Below are 20,608 nucleotides of genomic sequence, written 5' to 3'. Positions count from 1 at the left end.
AAAGATGATTTCAGTCAGCAGTGTCTTAGGTTTGCAGGCTCTCTGAGGATCCAGGCCAAATTTAAACCGCACAACAGCCCTACGGATTTAATGACACCCATTATCTCTAATCCACAAGAACCCAATGAGGTAGCATCCTTTGTCTCCCCTGGTAATTAAAGCAACTGAGGTTTAGAAAGGTTAAATAATTTGGCCACCCTCCCCACACACAAACAGTGGTGAGGAAAAAAGACCCCCGATTCCTACTGCCTATTCACCACAGCAGAAAGCCAAAGAAAGAAGCTACTGAAATGGAGACGAACAGCTGGCAAAGGCACCCAGCAGTCCTAAGGCTAGACTCTATCTACCCTACTCGGGGGCGGGGTAAGCCTCTGCATTTGGCAAGGTGAACTAGACTTCCAGTGATAGTGTCCCTGGCCCACCCTTGGCTCTGGTATCTCAGAGGCAGGACAGTTATTATGAGAATTAGGAAAATGAGTGGTTAGGGAAAAGGCCCTCCCCACCCTAAGTACCATTATATTCCCTCCACGTTGGGGCATGGCCAGTACGCTTCAGTGGCTGTGTTTGTGAATCATACCTCACCTCTCCATAGGGACACAAAGAGGTATTTGGGCCAAGACCACCTAAGCTGAGTAAGTGGCCAGCACTCCAGAGACCAAGCCACTGCTGCCACACGCCCACCCCACCCCCACACCCGGAACCGCACTGCACTGAACCGGACAAGGTGAGTCAAGCTCAAGATGGGCCGGCGCAGGTCTGGCTGGAGGAAGCTCGGAAGTCCGGACCCTGCAGGGAAGTCAGAACCCCGAGTGTGACTGGGAGTGGAGCTCGCACTGCCACATGTCTCAGGACACTCACTACACTAATGGATGAAATTCAGGCTCTGGAGCTGGACTTAAATTAAGCCAGAACTTAAATCCAAGCCCTTTCTGTGGTCTTAGACATGCAATTTAACCTTTCAGAGCCTGCGTCCTCATCGTAAACTTCCTCTTAGAGTTGTAAACTTCCTCTTAGAGTTGTTCGGAGTAAATGCAAAGCACTCAACTGGCCATCATTATCACAGATGAACTGTGATGTGTGCAAGCAAAAGAGAGGGTTCCACCCTATCCATGTAGGGAGCTAGAGGGAGGAGAGCTGTCATCACTCCCTCTTCAGTCTTCAAAGATTCCAGCTCCCCCTCCTTTCTTTCCCAGCTGTGGGACCTAGACACAAACCCACTCAAACTCTGCCCTTAGGGATCACCAAATCTCAAAGCTGAAGGGCCCTCCTAGGTTATCAGTTCTGCCACCTCTGTCTTTCTTGACTGCTGACTTATGGGATGGGGCACAACACCGACCCTAACAGGGGCCATCCAGGAATCCTCTGGTCCCACCCCCGGGTCTGGTCCTATGCTGGCACTCAGTTTCCTGAATGACTGGTAACTGCTAGGGCAATGAATGGATGAGGGCAAAGGCAGAGGGTAGTATGTTCCCAGGAGGAGCACATCATTCAAATGATAGCTTACATATATACATATTTATTATTAAATCTCTGTTACATGTCAGGCACTGTTGCCAGGCACTGGGGCAGTTTCCTATCCCCCTAACTACAATTCTGTGAGGAAAATATTCACTAAATGAGTAAGCAAAGAAATTGAGATAAGTACCACAAAATACAAAAACTGGGCAAAATGGTAGGGAAGAATAAGGGGGCATCTCTTAGAGGCTGTCAAGGAGGGCGCTCCGATGCTTGATCCTGAAGCTATGACCTGAAGGTAAGAAATTAGTCTTAAAGTGGTCAAGGGGAAAGTCCTTCCAGGTAGAAAGAAGGCCCTGAGGCAAGAAAGTTTTTGGTGAACAGGTTCTGAAAGGAGGGCCAGTGTGGTTAGAGAAAGGCAGGTGGGGAGCCTGCTGATGACACTGGAGTGCAGGGTAGAGGCCAGATATTTCAAGGCCTAAGGACTGGCGTCTTAAACACAATAGGAAGCTGGAGTTATGGAGTGACAATCTAATTTATATCTAACAACACCATCTCAGCTACTGAATGGAGATTAAATTGAAGGGTGACCAGAGGAAAAAAAGGAAGGAGGAAAAGAGAGGCCAGAATGCCACTGCAATAGTCCTGGTGGGACTGTATGGTCTCCACTGTGGTGTGGCAAAGACATGGACAGAAGTGGCAACATTTGATATAAAATATGCTAAGGGACAGACAAGGGGGATAAGAAATGAGGGAAGAATCAAGGATGACTACCAGGAATCTGGCTGGAGCGGCTACGTGGACGGTAACACCATTTAAAGAAATAGGGAAGGTCGGAGGAGAAATTATTTTGGAGTGGGGAGACTCAGGAGTTCCATTTCACACGCATCAAGTTTGAGATATTCTGTTAAGACAACCAAGGAGAATGCTCAAGCAGGTCTTTGGATTCCTGAACTTTGAGCAAAAAGAGATTTGGGAGAAGAGATGTAAATTTGAGTCTTCAGCATTCTAGATCAGCATTATGCAACAGAAATATAAAGTGAGCTGCAAAAGCCACATGCGTAATCATTGAAAACTACTAATAGCCACATTTTTTAAAGTGGAAAGAAACAGGTGAAATTGTATTATTTTTAATAATGTATTGTATTTCACCTAATATATCCAAAATATTATTTCAACATATGATCATTAAAAAATGAGTATTTTTACATTCTTTTTCATACGAAGCTTTTGAAATCCCATGGGTATTATATACTCACAGCACCATATGTGCCTGTGGCTCTTATACTGGACAGCACAACTTTAGATGGTACACAAAGCCAAGGCGGCTAATGAAATCACTTGGAACAGGGTTTCCACCTCGGCGCTGCTGCTCTTTGGGGCGGGGTAGTTCTCGGTGCGCGAGGGGGCTGTCCTGCGCATCGCAGGCCGTTTAGCAGCATCCCTGGCCTTCACCCAGTAGATGCCAGTAGCATCCTCCCAACTTTGACAATTAAAAAGGACTTCAGACATTGTCAACTGTCCTAGGCAAAGGGTGAGGAGTGAAGAGGGGAAATCACCAGTGGTTGAGAACCACTGACCTAGACAGAGAGAGAGTGTAGAGAGAAGAGGGCCTAGGAGAACGCTGGGAACTCCAGCCTTACCATCTGCCTTAGGTAGTGTGCATGGGGAATTAAAAGGTTCAATTCTCTGGTTCAATTTTTCTAGGACTGTAGGCCCTAGGGAACTGAAAGGAAGGGGTGGGGTGATTTCATGTGAAAACTGCAGAGGTCCAGTTTCTAGCACATGAAAACACCCAACCAATGTCGGTAACAGCAACAGTAAGAGGTCCTCCCCCACTGTCACTTCTTATATAATCAAGTTTTCCTCTCCTCATCTGATCCCTTCCGCTTGACAAGCGGTAGCATTTACCAAGGACCACTGTCCCCAAAGAGAAACTCCATATAACTATTTGGAGAGATAGGGGGTTATCCAAATTGGAGGAAACCATGGGTGTAGATTCAGTATCAAGCTTCTATGGCCTCGTATGTAGACACACAGCTTGCTTGAGCATAGAGGAGAAAGTTTGGGACTGGAATCTAGATGGTGGGTAAAGCCAAGGAAATTGGTGATAATAGAGGGGCCCTAGCCTAATTGTTAACAGTCCTGAAAACTTATCAGCTTCCTTTCCACCTTGAAAACCCAAATCTGTTTTTAAAACAAACAAACCAGGCCTTTAAGGAACACCTAGAGGACTAGCTGGTGCAAATACTAAGGGAGGAAGGGCCCTGGCATTGACTAAGATGTATAAAAAGTCCGGCGTACAGTGTGGCTGAAGCCAAGTGAGCAAAGGAGAGTAGGACAAAGTCAGCTAAGAGGAGGAGGGGGCAGATCATGTAGGGCTTTACAGACCTTGGCATGGACTCTTACTCTGAATGAAATGAAAAGCCCCTGGGAGGAGGGGGGGGTTTGAGCGTTTTGTGATGTTATCTGATTTCCGTTTTGAAAGGATCACTCTGGTGTAGACAATGTAGAAGCAGGGACATTAATTAGTAAAGAATTTAGGAAATCCAGGTGAGAAATGCTGGTGGCTCTGACTAGAGTATTAACAGGGGGATTCTAAGAAGTAGAGCCCATAAGATTTCCTAACGGACTGAATGTGGGTATAACCATCATCTTCAGCCAGAGTGCATCACATCATGATACTCCTCTGCTTAAAAACAATGCAAGACTATTTCACTCAGAGTAAAGACCAAAAGTACCCCAGATGATCATTTAACTACCTGACCTCTTCTACCTACCCCACCCTCCCCCATCACTCCACTCTTGCCCCTGGCCTCCTTACTTTGAGAACTGGCCAGCTACAATCCCATCTCCAGGCCCTTGCTCAAGCTGTTCTCTCTACTTGGAATACTAGAGGGCTGTATGGCCAACGTCCACCTCATTCAAGTCTATTTAAATCTCAATTTCTCAGTAATCTACACACCCACATACATTGCTCTAGCTCTCCCAGTCCTCCTTACGCAACTCTACCCTTTTTAATACAAAGCTCTTATTTCCTAACACACAGTTTACTTATTTACTATGTTCACTGTCTGTCTTGGGTTGGAGTGGAAGTTTCAGATGGTGGAGCTTCCAGTAGTTTGGGTGATGAGACTAACAAAGAGGAGAAACCACCAGCATGTCAACCATAATAGACATGTGGCATGAACAAGAAATAAGCCCTGACCTTTTTTACGTTTAAGAAAAGATCATTTCACGATTTAGCATGAAATCACTAGCAACATTCCTGTGGAATGGCAGGGGTAAAAGCCTGATTAAAGAGGGTTTAAGAAAAAATGGAAAGCAATCATTAGAAAAAGAAACCATATAAAACACTTTTGAGTTTTGTACAAAAGGAAGTGAAGAAATAAAGTGGTAATAACCGGCAGGGGAAACAGAGTCAAGACATTTGTAAAATGGGAATGACAGAATGTCTGTAATGCTAACAAGATTGATTTAATAAGAAGGAAAAATGGATGACATGAGAGGAAAAGAACTACAGGAACAAGAAGGGCCCTAATGCATAAGTAGAGCAACTAGCCTTAGATAAATGCAGTTAATTGGGATGCTGGAAGGTGAATAGGTGTGCTGAGAATGCTAATTCTCTTCTGATTGCTTCAGTTTCTTCTGCAAGGTGGGAAGCACGTTATTCATTAGGTAAATAAGCACGAGAGGAGAGGAAGTGAATGGGAGGGCAAATGGACCAAGGACCTAGTCTCTAATTCTGCCTAGCAGAATTATGGGTCTACACCAGATATAACGTTTGTAATAATTTATTTAAAGTGAGAGCAGTCACTGAGATTGTTTTTCTCCAGCAACCTTCAGCCTCATCAGTCAGACAAATGAATAGATGAACTGCATTTAATCTGGGTTGTGGTTTTGCCAAGTATGATAAAGCTGGGGACTGGGTAGGCTTTGGGCTTGCAAGAAAAATGATGGTGTAGCAAAGGAATGACAGTGATTGGCTATGGTTTTCAAGTTGGATAAGGAGGTGATAATATTAGAGAGGGTGAGGGACAATGAAAAGTAAAATCAATGAATTGGAATTTCCAATGGGATCAAAAGGATTGGAGTATTAAAGAAAGCAATCTGGAATGACAGAAGATGGCTGAGTTGAAGATAAGAAATAAATTTCAAAAGACTAAGAGGATGGCATTTTTGAAGGATTGTCTCCAAACCAAAAAAACAAAACACACTTCTACATCAACTGGTGTTTAAGAATGGTGCACCACTGAGGTGATTTACCCATTCCCCCTTGTTGAAGGGGGAAAACACTGCCAACCAGAGTTCTTACCCATCTGCTATCTTAAGAGACATTCAAGGGCTTCCCTGGTGGTGCAGTGGTTGAGAATCCGCCTGTCAGTGAAGGGGACACAGGTTCGAGCCCTGGACCAGGAAGATCCCACATGCCGCAGAGCAACTAAGCCCGTGCGCCACAACTACTGAGCCTGCGCTCTAGAGCCCACGGGCCACAACTACTGAAGCCCACGTGCCTAGAGCCCGTGCTCCACAACAAGAGAAGCCACCGCAATGAGAAGCCCACGCACTGCAACGAAGAGAAGCCCCTGCTCGCCACAACTAGAGAAAGCCCGTGTGCAGCAAAGAAGACCCAACACAGCCAAAAATAAAATAAATAAATTTATTAAAAAAAAAAAGAGAGAGACATTCAACACCAAAACCTAAAGGAAATTTGTTTAAAGAAATTGTTTAATGACTAAGTTAATTTATGACTGACTTTGGAGGATGCCCAGGTACTGTTTATTATTTCATTCTTTACTTTGGTAAAGCAAATCAGTATGGTTCTAACATGACTCTTTCTAAATCCAAAGGTATATTGACTATATAAGAAATTAAACTCTGATGAAGAATTGGACCAAACAGTAAGAATGCTGGTCTATATACTCCAAGTCAGTCAAATACTTTAGTGAAATTGTTGCGGGGGGGGGGGTTGTTAAAAAAAATTAAAAAGGCTGTTCTTGTTGCAGCACAAGAATGTAGGCGAACAGGACACCAAGAGGGGAAAATAAAAACAAAAAACCCATGGCTTTGGGCACCAAGAAAGTAAGATATCTGCTAATAAGCTGTAGCTTGACCTACATAACCACTGCAGAAAACCAGTTGGGTAAAGTCTTCCACCCAGTAGGAAATCTGGGGGCTAAGATCTCCACTTAGGCCAACATAATGGCCCATAATTTGATAAGTCTAAAGTATGTCTTCCAGCCAGATAACTTGCATATTGTAAAAGGCTACCAATAGTCTTAAAGCCTAATTCAAGAAAAAGGCCATGGGATATAAGTAAACTCCAAAATAGCAAACATAAGAACAGGCCAAATATGGCAATGCACCTATATGAAACTGGAACAGATTTATCGCCAATCAAGTACAAGAGCTCCTTCACCAAATATGAGGTGGTTTTAAAAACATCAAATAAGGACTCCCCTGGTGGTCCAGCGATTAAGACTCCACACTCCCAATGCAGGGGGCCGGGTTCGATAGGGAACTAGATCCCACATCCATGCCACAACTAAGAGCCCACCTGCCACAACTAAAAGATCCTGCATGCTGCAACGAAGATCCCACGTGCGACAACGAAGATCCCACGTGCCACAACGAAGATCCCACATGCCACAGCTAAGACCTGGCGCAGCCAAATAAATAAATATTAAAAAAAAAAAAAAAGCAACCCTCAAATAAGCTTTGTTTTGGATTGCCAAGGGGGGATAACTTGACAAAGAAAAAATTTTCAAAAGTTAAGGGATTAAAATTTATGTATCTACCCCCAACTGTTCTGCATGCTGTCCACCAGAGGTGGAAACAGTATAAGACAGAGAAGGAATAGGTGAGGAGAGAAATGTCATTCTCATCCACCTTGACAAATAGAGGCAGATTGGGTCCCTGTAAGTTCAATCCTATTAGAGAAGTCCTGGGCATTGTCACAATTGGATTGGGGAGCACTACTGGTTGGTTGGTATGTTCTGTAGGTTGACTCCTACAGATTGAATCCCTGGAGGACAGGCATGCCAAACCACAACAAATCTGATTTATACTCTATAAAGCCTAAATACATTATTCAAAGCACTCTAGGCACAGATTTACAACCAGGGTTGACTTTTCCCCCAACGCCAACCCCTACAGACCGTGATTTAATGGGTCTAAGGCAGTGGTTCCCCCTGGATAAGCAGGTTTTGTTCGAGTAGGTAGGACGCATCTGTATCCTGTTCATTCCAGTCTTTCATGAAAAGTGCTAAAATTTCTTGCTTCTTATAATCAGAAGAGGAAATATGATGTTCTAACATTATTTTCATTCCTTTAGTTCTACTGCAATTAAATTGAGATTTCTTTCAATTTGGTCCCCAGCTGAGTGGCCACCTAGAAAGCAAAGTCAGGTATCTACCTCATACTTTATATCAAATAAATTCCAAATAGATTAAATTTTTAGTTAAAAAATGAAACCATTAAAGTATCAGGAAAAAAGTAAGAATTTTCTTATGTTCTTCAAGTGCAGAAATTCCAAATATGATGCAAATCCTGAAGTCCTAAGAATAAAGGCTGGAAATTCAACTACCATACATTTTATTTTCTTGCATGGCAAAAACATCATGAATAAAATGACAAACTGGAAAAAACACTAGCAACTCCTACCACAAAGAGCTAATTTCCTAAACATATACATTGCTTCCACAAGTTAGTTAACATGAAGACCCAATTTTTTAAAAAAGGTAAGGACTAAGGATATGAAGAGACAAAAATGAAATACAAATGGCTCTTAAAAATATAGAGATGATCAACCTCATTCATTGTAAAAATAGACGCTAAGTATAACTATAATAAGATACCATTTAACCCATCGGGTTGGGAAAGATCAACAAATACATTGATGAGGGTTTAAAGAAACATTTGAAAAACTGGAATAAATTCTGAGAACAATCTGACATGTAGCAAAATGTAAAATGCCATTCCATCTCTAGGAATATAACTTAGAGATACGCTTGCACTCATGCAAAGTAACCATATTTCATCTAATCCAAATGCCACTGATTTTAAGGTCATCATTGATTTTAAGATGCATCATTATTTTATGTACCACTAAAATCAAAACACTGCCAATTAAACTATGGATATTAAGATACATTCAAATTTCTGATATTAAAAAATGTGGGGGAAATTAAGGAATATATATATATCCTATAACCTCATTAATTTCATTCCGTAATTTTTTAAATTGAGGTAAATATTCAAAATCTGGTTCCCTATCTTTGCTGGGCATCCTGAATTTTACAAGATGTGCCATGTTGAAGTTCTACAGGAAACCTTTTTGGGCATCTTAGCTCCCAGGCTGCTTCTCTGGCTCTCCAGGAAAAACTTTTCATCATTTACTACGAAAGTCTGCTCTTCAAACCATTTCAAGTCTATAAATAAAATCAGAATGTCCTAGTCCAGCTCAAGCTAGTGGGTAAAAACTATCCTCCTTCCCCTTGCAATAGCCTAGATGGAACAGATTAGGTTGGATGGTCTATACCATCGGTCCCCAACCTTTATGGCACCAGGGAGTGGTTTCGTGGAAGACAATTTTTCCATGAACGGGGGCAGGGGATTCAGGTGGTAATGCGAGTGATGGGGAGCGGCAGATGAAACTTCGCTCACTCCCTCGCCTGCCACTCACCTCCTGCTGTGCGGACCAGTTCATAACGCAGATCCTTACCCGTCCGCGGCCTGGGGGTTGGGGACCCCAGGTACTAAGGAAGCTCCAAACTCAATCTGGTTTCAATATTCCTTACATAGTGAAAATGAGAGAGGTCCCATCTCGTAGCTTAACTGAGTACAAACAATTCAGCATGTTAAATAGAGGTACTCTACTGAACCAGCAGGCTTAGCCCTTAAAAGAACCAGCCCCAGTGGACTAAGAGCATAGTACTCAGTTTCCCTATTGGCCTTGACAAGTTAGAGAAAACATGAGCAGTAGTAACATACTCAATGCAACTTTAAGATTTACTATCATTAGCTAAGCCCCTTCCTTCTTTGGTGTCTTATCTCCTTGACAAACTGCTAGCACCACCCCTATCCTGTATCTCAGGGGTGTTATATACCTGCTAGTGAATAATACTAGGCCCTACTCATGTCAGAAAATTTGCATTTGGTGAGAAGTTGGAAGGTTTCCCAAGTTAAGCCATCATCTCAGGCTTAGGTCAGAAAAAAGCCATTAGCATAAAACTTATTTTTATCAAAATTATCCACGAACATGATTTAGCAAAGCAAATTTAACAAGGCTTTCAAAAAGTCTCTTGCCCCATCCTCCCCAAAAGCAACAGATCTTAGCTCTTTTCAGCATTCCTTACCTTTGTGTCTGAGTAAGATGCTCATTGCTCTCCATTTACCACTTTAAGAAATTATCTATTAATTTTTTGGGGTAATATTTATTTGGCTGCGCCAGGTCTCAGTTGAGGCACGTGGGATCTTCATTGCTGTGTACGGGATCTTCGTTGTGGCGTGCGGGATTTTTTTTTTTTTTTTTTTTAGTTGTGTCGTGCAGGATCTAGTTCCCTGACCATGGATCGAAGCCAGGACCCCCGCACTGGAAGCCAGGAAAGTCCCTTTCGATTTCTATTATGATATTTTGAGTTTTGCTCTTACACACCCCATTACTTACCCACCCACACTTCCCTATGCTCCCAATTTAGTTAGATGACAATTATTTTATTAAATATATAAATCATGCTGCCATGATTATGACTCCGTAGAGCCCCTAATTGTATTTTATGAGTTTTTGTTTACTCTGGAATTAGCATTTACATTTTTTCATTTATTTTCTATTTTCTTATCAGTAATTGAGCTAACTCTTCAAATGAACCAAAATTTCCTCAAGATACTCAAATATGGTAAGTTTTAAAATCAGTCTTTGAGTCATTCTAGAACTCAACTTCCCCTTGCTGCAACCTAGAGTACTGTTCTCCAAGCCAAAGTAGAAAAGCAGTCCTGGGACTTCCCATTGCCATAATTTCTGGGAATTCCAACTGCCTCAGCATGAGACCACATGGAGAATTCCAGTACTAAGCGAACTTTACTGGTAACTTGCACCATCATTTAATACCACAATGCAAACAGTCTACCTCTCGCTACTCTATCCCCCTAGCGTCTAGCTTATTGCTGATGTAGCTCTGGGATAAGAAGCCTGGTTTAACTCAGCATTCCAAGTCAACCCCAATTTTGAGGGTGTCTGGATGACTTTTAAGTGAAAGTTAATCTAACACCAAATCAGTATCATCCTGAAAACTGCCCTAAGTCCTCTGACTCATCCAGAATCGGGCTGGGCTAGACGCCATCACAACAGAATGGTGTAACCATCTCTATCTCCACCTAACATATATACCAGTTATTTGCACACCCAAATTGCCTACGCAGAAAGCTGTCTGTGTAGGCAAAGTAAGGACAGGCACCTAATCATCTTTATTCTCCACATGGTACTTAACACGTAGTAGGTAACCAGTGAGTACTTCACGATGTGCAAAGCAAGCTCTCAGGTGGATGCTAAGCACAGTTTACTCAACGGAATGAACAGTGGAAGGCTACATGGGAACTCCCTGGCCGTCCGGTGGTTAGGACTCAGTGCTTTCACTGCTGAGGGCCCAGGTTCAATCCCCTGGTGCAGAACTAAGATCCCACAAGACATGCAGCGCAGCCAAAAACAAAAGTGGAAGGCTACAGAAAGCTAGTGTATTAAAGCATCACTCTTAAAAAGCTACCGTACAACTCCTGAGGCTAAGTGTTAGCAGTATAACTTTGTCAGTGACACAGGGCAGACTATGTGGCCTCAACTCAAGAGATACATTTGATTGGAAACTCACACAAAAATAATTTCAAAAAATGTAATGTTTAAATATCAGCGAATTCAATCATTTCAAAACACCTTTCTAAAGTTTTAGAACTATTTTTCCACTGTTCTTAACAGTGTTTTTCCTTTCAACAGTAATTAAAAAAAACAAAAACAAAAAAACATTATAGTATAAATACAGCATTAAACCAGCCCAGATTCTGGCAGTCATGAAAAACTCATGTTGTCTGTTACAGGGAGATCATGCTCTCAGAGGGAAAAAGAATGCTTTATAATGCAAAAATATATTACCCCCATATTTAATCCACTGTGACATGTCACCACCTTCATTGACCATTCCCATCTAAATGCTCTACTTGACATTATGTAGTTTCCCTCTCTTAGAATATAAGCTCCAGATCTAGACCTAAAACAGTACCTTGCAGAATATCACTCAAAATTTTTATTTGTTGAATCAATGAACACTGCTAGTCCCCATCTTTTGAAACTTGCCAACCCCACCCATTGGACCAAGGGGTATGTTCATCAGTGCTGATCAGTAATGGGTCCATCTTTGGCGGAAAAAAGGAACCAAAGCAGAAAAACCCTCTAAGTGGCAGTGGCAGAAAACCAAGCCAGCCAGGGGAGATAAAGACAAATCCAAGGACCTAGCCTAGGTATTAGTCATAATCTTCTTTGTTGATCACTTATCTGTAGGAGCTAATAACTCTTCCCGCCCCTAATCCCAACTCCACCAACAGTTTTCCCAGAACTGTTGTCTTTACCACTTGACCTCTCACGAAACACAACTTCCATATTCAGTAAAATGGTGGCTGGGAGATTAACACATAAAACACCTCTCACAGGGTTTCAGAGAGCAAATATCCAATAAATTACAAGTTGTACTCATAGTTATCCCCATCTCAGCCATCTATGAATTAGACAGAAATATTAAGTAGGAAAATCTGAGACTATCCAACTAAAAACCAGCTCCTTCTTATCTCCCATTACCACAACCCACCTTTCCTAAAAGCATAATGCCTGGCATACAGTAAGTGCTGAGTATTTGTTGAATGATGCTGGGAAATGCCCTAACCAGACACAACCCCACTATATATGTTAAAACTGGAGCAAGAAGGTACAGACAAAAAACATCTACAAGACAGTCTGTTTTGACAAAAGCATGGAACTAAGACGCAGTGGCTCTTCCTTGTACTCACCCCCATCCTTGTTGTTAAATAATCTAAAGCTCACTTCTGGGTCCTTCTTCTATGCCTATCATTCTAAAGGAAATGAGGTACTAGTGGGGCCACAGAGGAATTCTTTGGATTTTGGCAGAACTGTACAAATAGACGGTGAAAGGTATCAAAAAATGTTGCTTACTGGCCTAGGAAAAGAGCAGAATGCTGTTGGAGCCACAACTTAATTTTCCATATGGCATGAAGTGAAAGCTGACCTCCTGTTCCCTCAAACCCTTCCTTATTCTAGACCTCTTCCTTGGAAAGTAAGTCAAACTAGATGTACTGATTGACTGGGTGGTTGGAATGGTAGTAGTGAGGGGTGGGTGACAATTGTTTCTCAAGCAGGGAAAAGTTCCACATCTCAAAACTCCCAGTAAGTTGATGGTTTTATAACAAAGGTGTATCAGAGACAAAGTCTTTAATGGAATAAGCCTGCTTGCCTGGGTTCTTCTATAATAAGCCCTCTTTTACCTTTGGCACCTATAAATCCTATCTACAATAAAGAAAATAACTGCAGTGATGTTCACCCAGAACTGAATGTCAAACCTTACACCCTCCCCTTCTCTTCCAGGGACAAATAAAGAACCCAGACACAAGCCCAAGTAAGAACTCTCTCAAAGCACACATTCCCTAAGTTGAAAAACCATTTATTTCACCGGAAAGAAAAAAGTGATCCAACTCTATGTGTCTACCTGCCATAAGCCTTTGGGTCAAAAAGACTCAGGAGCAGTGACACTCTCACAACACCCACTGGAAGCAGGAGGTGGGGATACAGCACAACCCCCACCAGTTTCTGCACACAATGAGGCCTGCTGGGAGAACAGAACATGATGGAAAGCTACAGAAGTACTGAAGGACAGAAAGAACAGAGAAATGGGCAGGAGAGAGGAAAGAAGAGGTGGTCTGAACTTAACAAGGTAAATTAAGGTCCATGGTTCCTGGGGGACTGAACGCACAGAGCTGAGAACGTCCCGGAGATGGGGTACCACGAAGGGTGTATTCTCATGCACAACCGCAGCTCGGAATTTCAGCCCACACACATCCCACCTGAAAGAGAGCACAATACAGGGGCTTTACAGCAAAACTCACAAGGGCTTTCCCACTTACACTTCAAAGAACATCTTTACAAAGTACGGTAACTTGACACTCCTTTTAAGTTTACTTGTATCCATCCATAGTATCATAATAATCTCTAAAGTGAAAAGAGCTTGAAGGCCAGACAGTAACTGGGAAGGGTCAAGCAATCCCAGACTGGCCTTTCTCTAAACTAAATAGCAAATTTTCTTTCACGAGAGTAGACAGACATTGCATTTCTCTTGATGTTAGCACATTAGCATTCCTCAGAGAAGGCAATTCCACATTTACAAACTGTCATTGGAGGGCAGGAAAAAGGGAAAGTTTCCAATTAGCTCTTAGCTCTCCGGAGTAAAAAGTATGTTTGAATCTTGGAGTTCCAAGTTAAAAACCGTTTAAGGTCTAGGAAAAAGTGGCGTTAACTGAACAAGCTGTTAAGACCTGAGGGCGTCCAACTCTGCCTAGGGAAGAAAATAAAATAAAAGAACGTATTGGAGGGCATGTGTAAGCTACACATCAGGTCACTCAAGTTTCTTCTCCAGCCCTATCAGTGATTTCCTATCCAATAACCCTGGGCAAGTCACATACCTTCTGCCCTAACGGAAAAGATGACAGTATCACCCACCCTGTTACTACAGGATTACAGACCAATGGTAATGTCTGGGACACAATGGGAGCTACTCAAGACAAAGGGTGTTGTGAAACACCCTTTAATACAACAGCAATCTCAAACACCTAGAGCCCAAAGCTGGCAAGCATCAGAAGAGAATACACTCAAGTAGAGCCAAATGGATCATGAGGCTCAAAATGTATAGGAAAAAGCCAGAGGACTCAAGGTAGAGCTGGTGGTTCAAGAGTGTTACATGCTCATAGCTGGTGGGAAGATGAAGGGAGTGATGTGCTTAAGGCAAAGCTCCCAACCTTGGATTTCAACATTACTGAAGAAGAGTAGAATTAACAGGGTGCATACATATTTACGTTATTATATACCTTAAAGAAGTGGAGAGAATGTCAAATCTAATACTGTGGGGACAGTTTAAAAACAAAACTGAACAAAGTAAACGGGCTCTTACAGGACAGATTCAAAGATAAAGCAATGGGGTAGGCATTCTATTCAGCTCAGGGAATGAATGTGAACTGAGCAGAGAAGTTGAATTTGAGCCTATGCCCCAGACTCCTTGTTGAAATCAACTTTATAAGTTGAAAGATATCTTCTTCTACTCCTCTCTGCCCCAACTTACCATCAGACCTTTCACACAGCATGAAGAACAGGAACCTTGCAGACCTTAGTAATGTCACACACCTAGGAATTTCAACGAAGGCTCTGAGAAACAGCACACCTGGGTCTGAATGTCTGGTTTCCAGGTTTGGGTCAATTACAGCACACAGGTGTGACCCAAGATTCATCACACCACTGTTTGCTTTTCCAGGCACAAATGGAATCAGATTGACTCCCAGGACTAGGAGCCCTGGAAAAACAGCCATGAGGAATAAGGATGTTTATGTATTTCAGAAAGTAGTTAGGACTTCTCCCTATCCTCTGAACCATTAGCAACCTTACCCTAACCCTGCAAAAGCAAGCAAGCAGGGCAGCCTAACTAGAGCCTTTAGGCTGCAGGAGTGATGGCAAAACCAGAACAAGGGACACCCCACCGCTCTCACCTCAAGCTTTAAAAGGCTGAATACCGCGCCCGATCCGCATACTGCTCCCGCTCATACCGGGCCATGTCGTACAGGGAATTCCGCGCGGCCGCCGAAGCTTGGGACAACTCACTCTCATGCCCGTAACCGTAGCCCTCTCCAACAGTGGGGACTGGGCCGCGACGCAGGGGGCTCCGATCGCGCCCGTAATATGAAGTGGAAGCTGCAGTAACAGCAGCAGCGGCTGCTGCAGCAGCAGCAGCTGTAGCAGCAGCAGCTCCTGAAGTCGGCAACAGGTGTCTATCGTAGGGATCGAGAGAGGTGGAGGTGAGGTGACTGGCCATGGCTGTGTTCTGGACTTGTGGCAGCTGGGACAGGGTCTGCTCTGCGTAATTATACGCAGAGGCAGCTGCAGCAGCCACTGCCTCATAGGACCGGGCAGCACGGCAGCGCTTGTAGTAGGCATCGAGCGCTCCGTACGCGTTGTTGTAATACAATGAATCCCCATAGCTCATGGCGTAAGGTGTACGCACTGCTCCATATTGCTCATTATATTGCTCGGTAAAGTCTGCCACTCGGCCCGAACGATCTACCGGACACTCTTTGGACCAGTGCCCCTCTTTCCCGCACCGATAGCAGCCGCTCTGGTCTCCCATCCCGGGCGCAGTCCTAAGCCGGCTGGTGGACAACTGCACGTGCATTCGTTTGCCTTGAAGAAACAGACGCAAGAAGGGTTGCTATCACTCTTAGTCATAGCCCCAGCCCCTACCCCAGACACTGGTCATAGCAATGGCTTTACCTAGACAACTCTAATGCAGGATTCATCGCCATTTTAAAGATTTTTTTTTTTTAAAGGTCCAGTATAAATTCAGTATAATGACCTGATTTCAAGCAAAGATCAATTAAATGAAGAAATGTTTCACCTCTAACACCAGTTTAACGCTTAAGAAAGAAACTACGCTCGCTCAAAAATAGGCATTTCATCCTTTGCCAAGTAACTGTGGACAAAAACTACTCTGAACAGTGGCCCAATGTCAAAAGAAACCACAATAATAGTGCTCCACAACATTCTGACACCTCCAATCTTCACTATTAAGACTCCTGAATTCAGTACGCAGGAGAATGCAAAGGCAAGTCACCCACACCACCCCAAAATCAAACAGAACAGAGTAGGACTCTAAAGTTACCATTGATAGTAATCCAGACTTGATCCGTGGCTGAGTGCGGTAGGCAAGTTTCAAGACTTTTGGGAAAAACACTCATGAATGGGGGAAGAGGGGTGAAATACGAGTTGAAGGACTGCCTTCCCCCTAAACTGGGTCCTTTAAATTGTTAGTTCTGATATTCATTCTAACAGGGATTCTTTACAATATTTAGTGACCCCTTATAACAGGCGGTCAAACAAAACAGGGCAGGCAGTTTACAAGGTGCCTGAATTTTCAGAAAGAGTATTATGAAAAATGTGGAAGAAAAGGGGGGATGAAAAAAGTGGAGAATGATCAATAATGTTAGTGTATCAAACTGTTCATGTTCGCAAGATTAAAGTACTTTTCCTCCTTTAGAGATCTAAGATCCTAAGAACATGCACTTCATACTAGTTTTTGCTGAAAATTACAATTTGTATTCTGGAAATGAAAAAGTTTAAGTTTTAAACCTTTTCACAGAAGCAGTTTCCACCTAACATGATCTACCATTTTAATAGTAAGCAAAACTCCTGCAAAACCTTTCCAATACAAATGGCTATCATGCACCCAAGCATGCAGATGGCGAAGAAGTGAATGCTTAGAACCAGGGGAGTTAACAGATAGGTCATCTACTCAACTAACATTATAGAAAATGGTAAATATACAATTTCACCTACAAAATTAAAGTTAGGTTCTAGAAGACTAAAAAAGGGAAAAGGGAAGGACCAAAACATCAAAAAAAAGTCCCGGTTTAAACATTTTATCTGATAAGTGTAGGTTGCCAGTTAAAAGCTAAGATGTGCAATTAAGTACTTAAGTGCTTTAAGTGCTAACCCGCGTCCCTCGCATTTGTCCAAGTGGCCACTTTGGCACCTAACAAAACCAGAGAAAGTAAGGGCAACCAAGGAACCAACCATGTCCCTTCAAGACATAAAGGTCATTAATAAATGTCCTGACCTAAAGATTTGCCAGAAAAAATTCCAAAGTCAGAAAAAGAAGCTAAGTCTTTAAAAATATCTAAAATGGATGTTCCTTAAATGGGTGAACAATAAAAAGAATATCCCCAACACTGAGAAACTGAAAGGGAAAAAGACCACCATAATAAATACCGCTACTCTATATACACATAGAACTGTACTAGACAGTGCTAAGGAGAATGACTAATAGTAAGGAAAACAGAGCAAAAATAACTAAACATCAAAGAGCCTAGAGTTCAGATACCAAGAGTTATGCTCTAAGTATGATGTGTCCTGTATCAGTTCACAATATCCTTCCCTTACACGTGTTAACTGTTACAAGGAGACACCACCACCTCTTCTATGACTTGGTTAAAGTGTAGAAGAGTATCCAAAAATTAGATATCATAAACCCTCCACCAGAGCAGCCTTTGATCCCAATTAAGTTGTTGACACAAAATAATTCTCAACTTACCAATTAAAAAAGGAAAACCAGACCTGAGAGACCTGTGACATTTTTCTTTAATAATGCACAGCAATACCCATGACACAGGGCACCATTAACTTGGGGGAAATGATGATCAGACTTCCAGGTCTAAGAAGGTCCAATTTAGGTAAACATCAAAGAGAGCTGAAATGACTCTTAACAAGAGGAGTGCTCAGGAGAAGCAGCAGCCACTACCTTGTTCCGGCTGAAAAAAGTTGGAATATAGATTAAAAATGTTAACAAGGAGTTGTGGGAATACTCCATAATTTAGAAGTAGTTACACTGAAGGGGAAAGGCTCTTTTCTGGCTTTGACACTGGGAACCCAAAGTGGGTGGACGAAGAATAAGAGTTAGCAACTCACCATGGTTACCACCCCCTCCACAACTGCCACCCTTGCCACAGGAGCTTATATCTTAAACCAAGAAAATAAAATGTCTATCCACAGCATCACTCATGCTGCCTTCCAGGCACACTATTAATCTGGTCAAGGCTCCAAGGTTAACACCCATCTAAGCGCTCTATTCACCAAGGATGTTAGAGCTCACTCCTCAAACCAGTGAAACGGCTTTGCCGTTATCGCCCCCCAAATCCCAGTACCTTCTCCTCAGAAACTCCTGAAATTAGCCTTCAGTTCTAGAGTGTCCTCGTCCTCCAAACCGAACCTCTTGGTGCAAGCATAACAGAAAAGCAGTAAGAGCTATAGCAATTTAAAAAAACTAGTTCTCTAAAGACCTGTTTAACGACAAATTATATTTACTGAGAAGCCACGAATTGGGATGAGGTGGGGGAGCTTCACAGATATTTTGCTCCTAAACATGTGGCTTAAGCCAGCTTTTGCCAGGTCCTTCCACATACAAAATAACACATGGGGTGCTGGGGCAATAAATTTCAGAGTGAAACACTGTTAGGTGCTGTACTACCCCCGCCCCAAAAAAGACAAAACAACTGAAAAAATCTTCAGAGAAAAGGATTTCTGCACTAATAGGCAAAAAAGCCTAGGGGTTCCAAACTAAAACCAAGTGGTTTTTCTCCCAGACTTGATTTGCCTAAGGTAACGCCTCTAAATCCCATGCATTCTCCATTTAAGCCCATCACCCACACACAATCCTCACCATCAGCCATCCAACAGCTGTATCTCTATCTCTATCCCAGACCCCTCCTATCCAGCCTATTTTCTACACAAAACCTTGTGTTCAGCCCTCTTCCCAAAGAGGGTGGTTCACCTTGAAACTCTGTGTTGTCAAGGCCCCTGATGGCCTCCACTGCATCCTCTGCCCGCTCCATGTGTACAAAGGCATAATCTTTCACGATGTCACATTCAATGACCGGACCATACTCCTCAAACTTGGCCCGAAGCTCCTTGTTGGTACAAGTAGGACTGATGTTGCCTACATGCAACTTTGTGGATGTTTTGCTCTTATTCTTGCTGGCTTCCACGTTGATGTTCACCCCGTGCAGCTTGTAGTGGTGCAGGTTGCGTATGGCATCCTCGGCAGCCGTCTTGTCCTCTATGTGCACAAAGCCGTAGTTCTTAATGATGTCACACTCCAGCACCTTCCCATATTGCTCGAAGAGTGAGCGGATCTCCTGCTCTGTGGCCTCCCGGGGCAGGTTTCCAATGAACAGCTTCACCATCTCGGACACAGTCTGGGAGAGAAAAAATGAAATTTCTAACAAAAGACCTCAGGCCCACGTCAGTTACAAAAAAAAAAAAAAAAAAAAAAATCAATGCTGCCATCTCCTTTGGGTCTGGCAAATATTTCCATTTTCCCCCCTCTCAGACGCCCCACACGCACACCCCCAGATAATAATCAAAGGGAAGTGGGAATAAGGAGGCCCGCTACAATTCCAGCTACAGAACCTACAGAAAGGAGAAAGCATCTGTGATACAGATCCTTAGCTGACACAGACAAAGGATTTGCTAAGAGCTGAATAGTTTTAAACGGGAACGCAAATGAAAGCGGGGCATAAATGCAGCCCTGGGGGTACTGGGCTTTCTACCTACTAAGTAGACGGCAAATTTCCTGGAGATCCGGTTAGGACTCCACGCTTTCACTGCTGAGGGCCCGGGTTCAATCCCTGGTCGGGGAACTAAGATTCCGCAAGCCACGCGGCGGCTCCGTCGCCAAAAACAAAAAAAAGACAGAAAACAAAGGTCTAACTACTTGGCTGACCGAACTGACTGAAATTATGAATTGGCTCTTCTTCTCGTAACCGAAGAATTAGCCATTTCCTGAAAAAAGGACCTTATAATAGCTACGTTTTAGGGTTTCCTTTGGAAGCAGTGAACCCGTGACTTAAGCTGGATAGCGAGGCGTTCGGAGAGTACAGAAGTGCTGGAGCGGGGAACGCCTCTCTCGGGGTGCCGTCCTACGAGCTCCTGGAGAACTGGAGAAATGCATGGTCGGAGAAGGGGCCTTGAGCCTCATCGGCCAGACGAGTGTCTTGGGGCTTGAAAAATTCTCGAAACGGGGTTGTAATTCCTAAGTCTAACGGAAGCGCGGTTATCTCGGTAAAAGCCTCGACGCAGTTAAGCCGAGCAAAGTCGGGTAGAGGGCAAGGTGGGGAGAAAGCAAGGTATTCTCGGTGGAGGTCGTGGGGGAAGGGCTGCTTGAGGCTTACCGCGCAACGCCGAGCACCGAGGTCGGCTCTCAGTGACGGGTGCGGAGGCCAGGACCACCCTAGAATACCCCTAAAGCCCAAGTCGTGAGATTTAACAGGGCAAAAAAAAAAGACAGTG

At 43.2% G+C, this 20,608-nt stretch overlaps 1 protein-coding gene across 1 annotated transcript; it reads right to left on the bottom strand.

Annotated features, from left to right (window-relative positions):
- Positions 1 to 13,156: 13,156 nt before the first annotated feature.
- Positions 13,157 to 20,484, bottom strand: LOC137771186 (RNA-binding protein 4-like). The gene is given in 5 exon segments (XM_068554157.1): positions 13,157 to 13,572; positions 15,262 to 15,655; positions 15,657 to 15,949; positions 19,092 to 19,515; positions 19,874 to 20,484. Coding segments are annotated over 3 exon segments (1,098 nt in total). The 5' UTR covers positions 19,504 to 19,515; positions 19,874 to 20,484; the 3' UTR covers positions 13,157 to 13,572; position 15,262.
- Between the last annotated feature and the right edge of the window lie 124 nt (positions 20,485 to 20,608).

Source organism: Eschrichtius robustus, chromosome 11 (assembly GCF_028021215.1).
Source record: "Eschrichtius robustus isolate mEscRob2 chromosome 11, mEscRob2.pri, whole genome shotgun sequence".
NCBI lineage: Eukaryota > Metazoa > Chordata > Mammalia > Artiodactyla > Eschrichtiidae > Eschrichtius > Eschrichtius robustus.
Note: the sequence above shows the minus strand (reverse complement) of the source record. Positions and strands in the feature narration are given on the sequence as shown.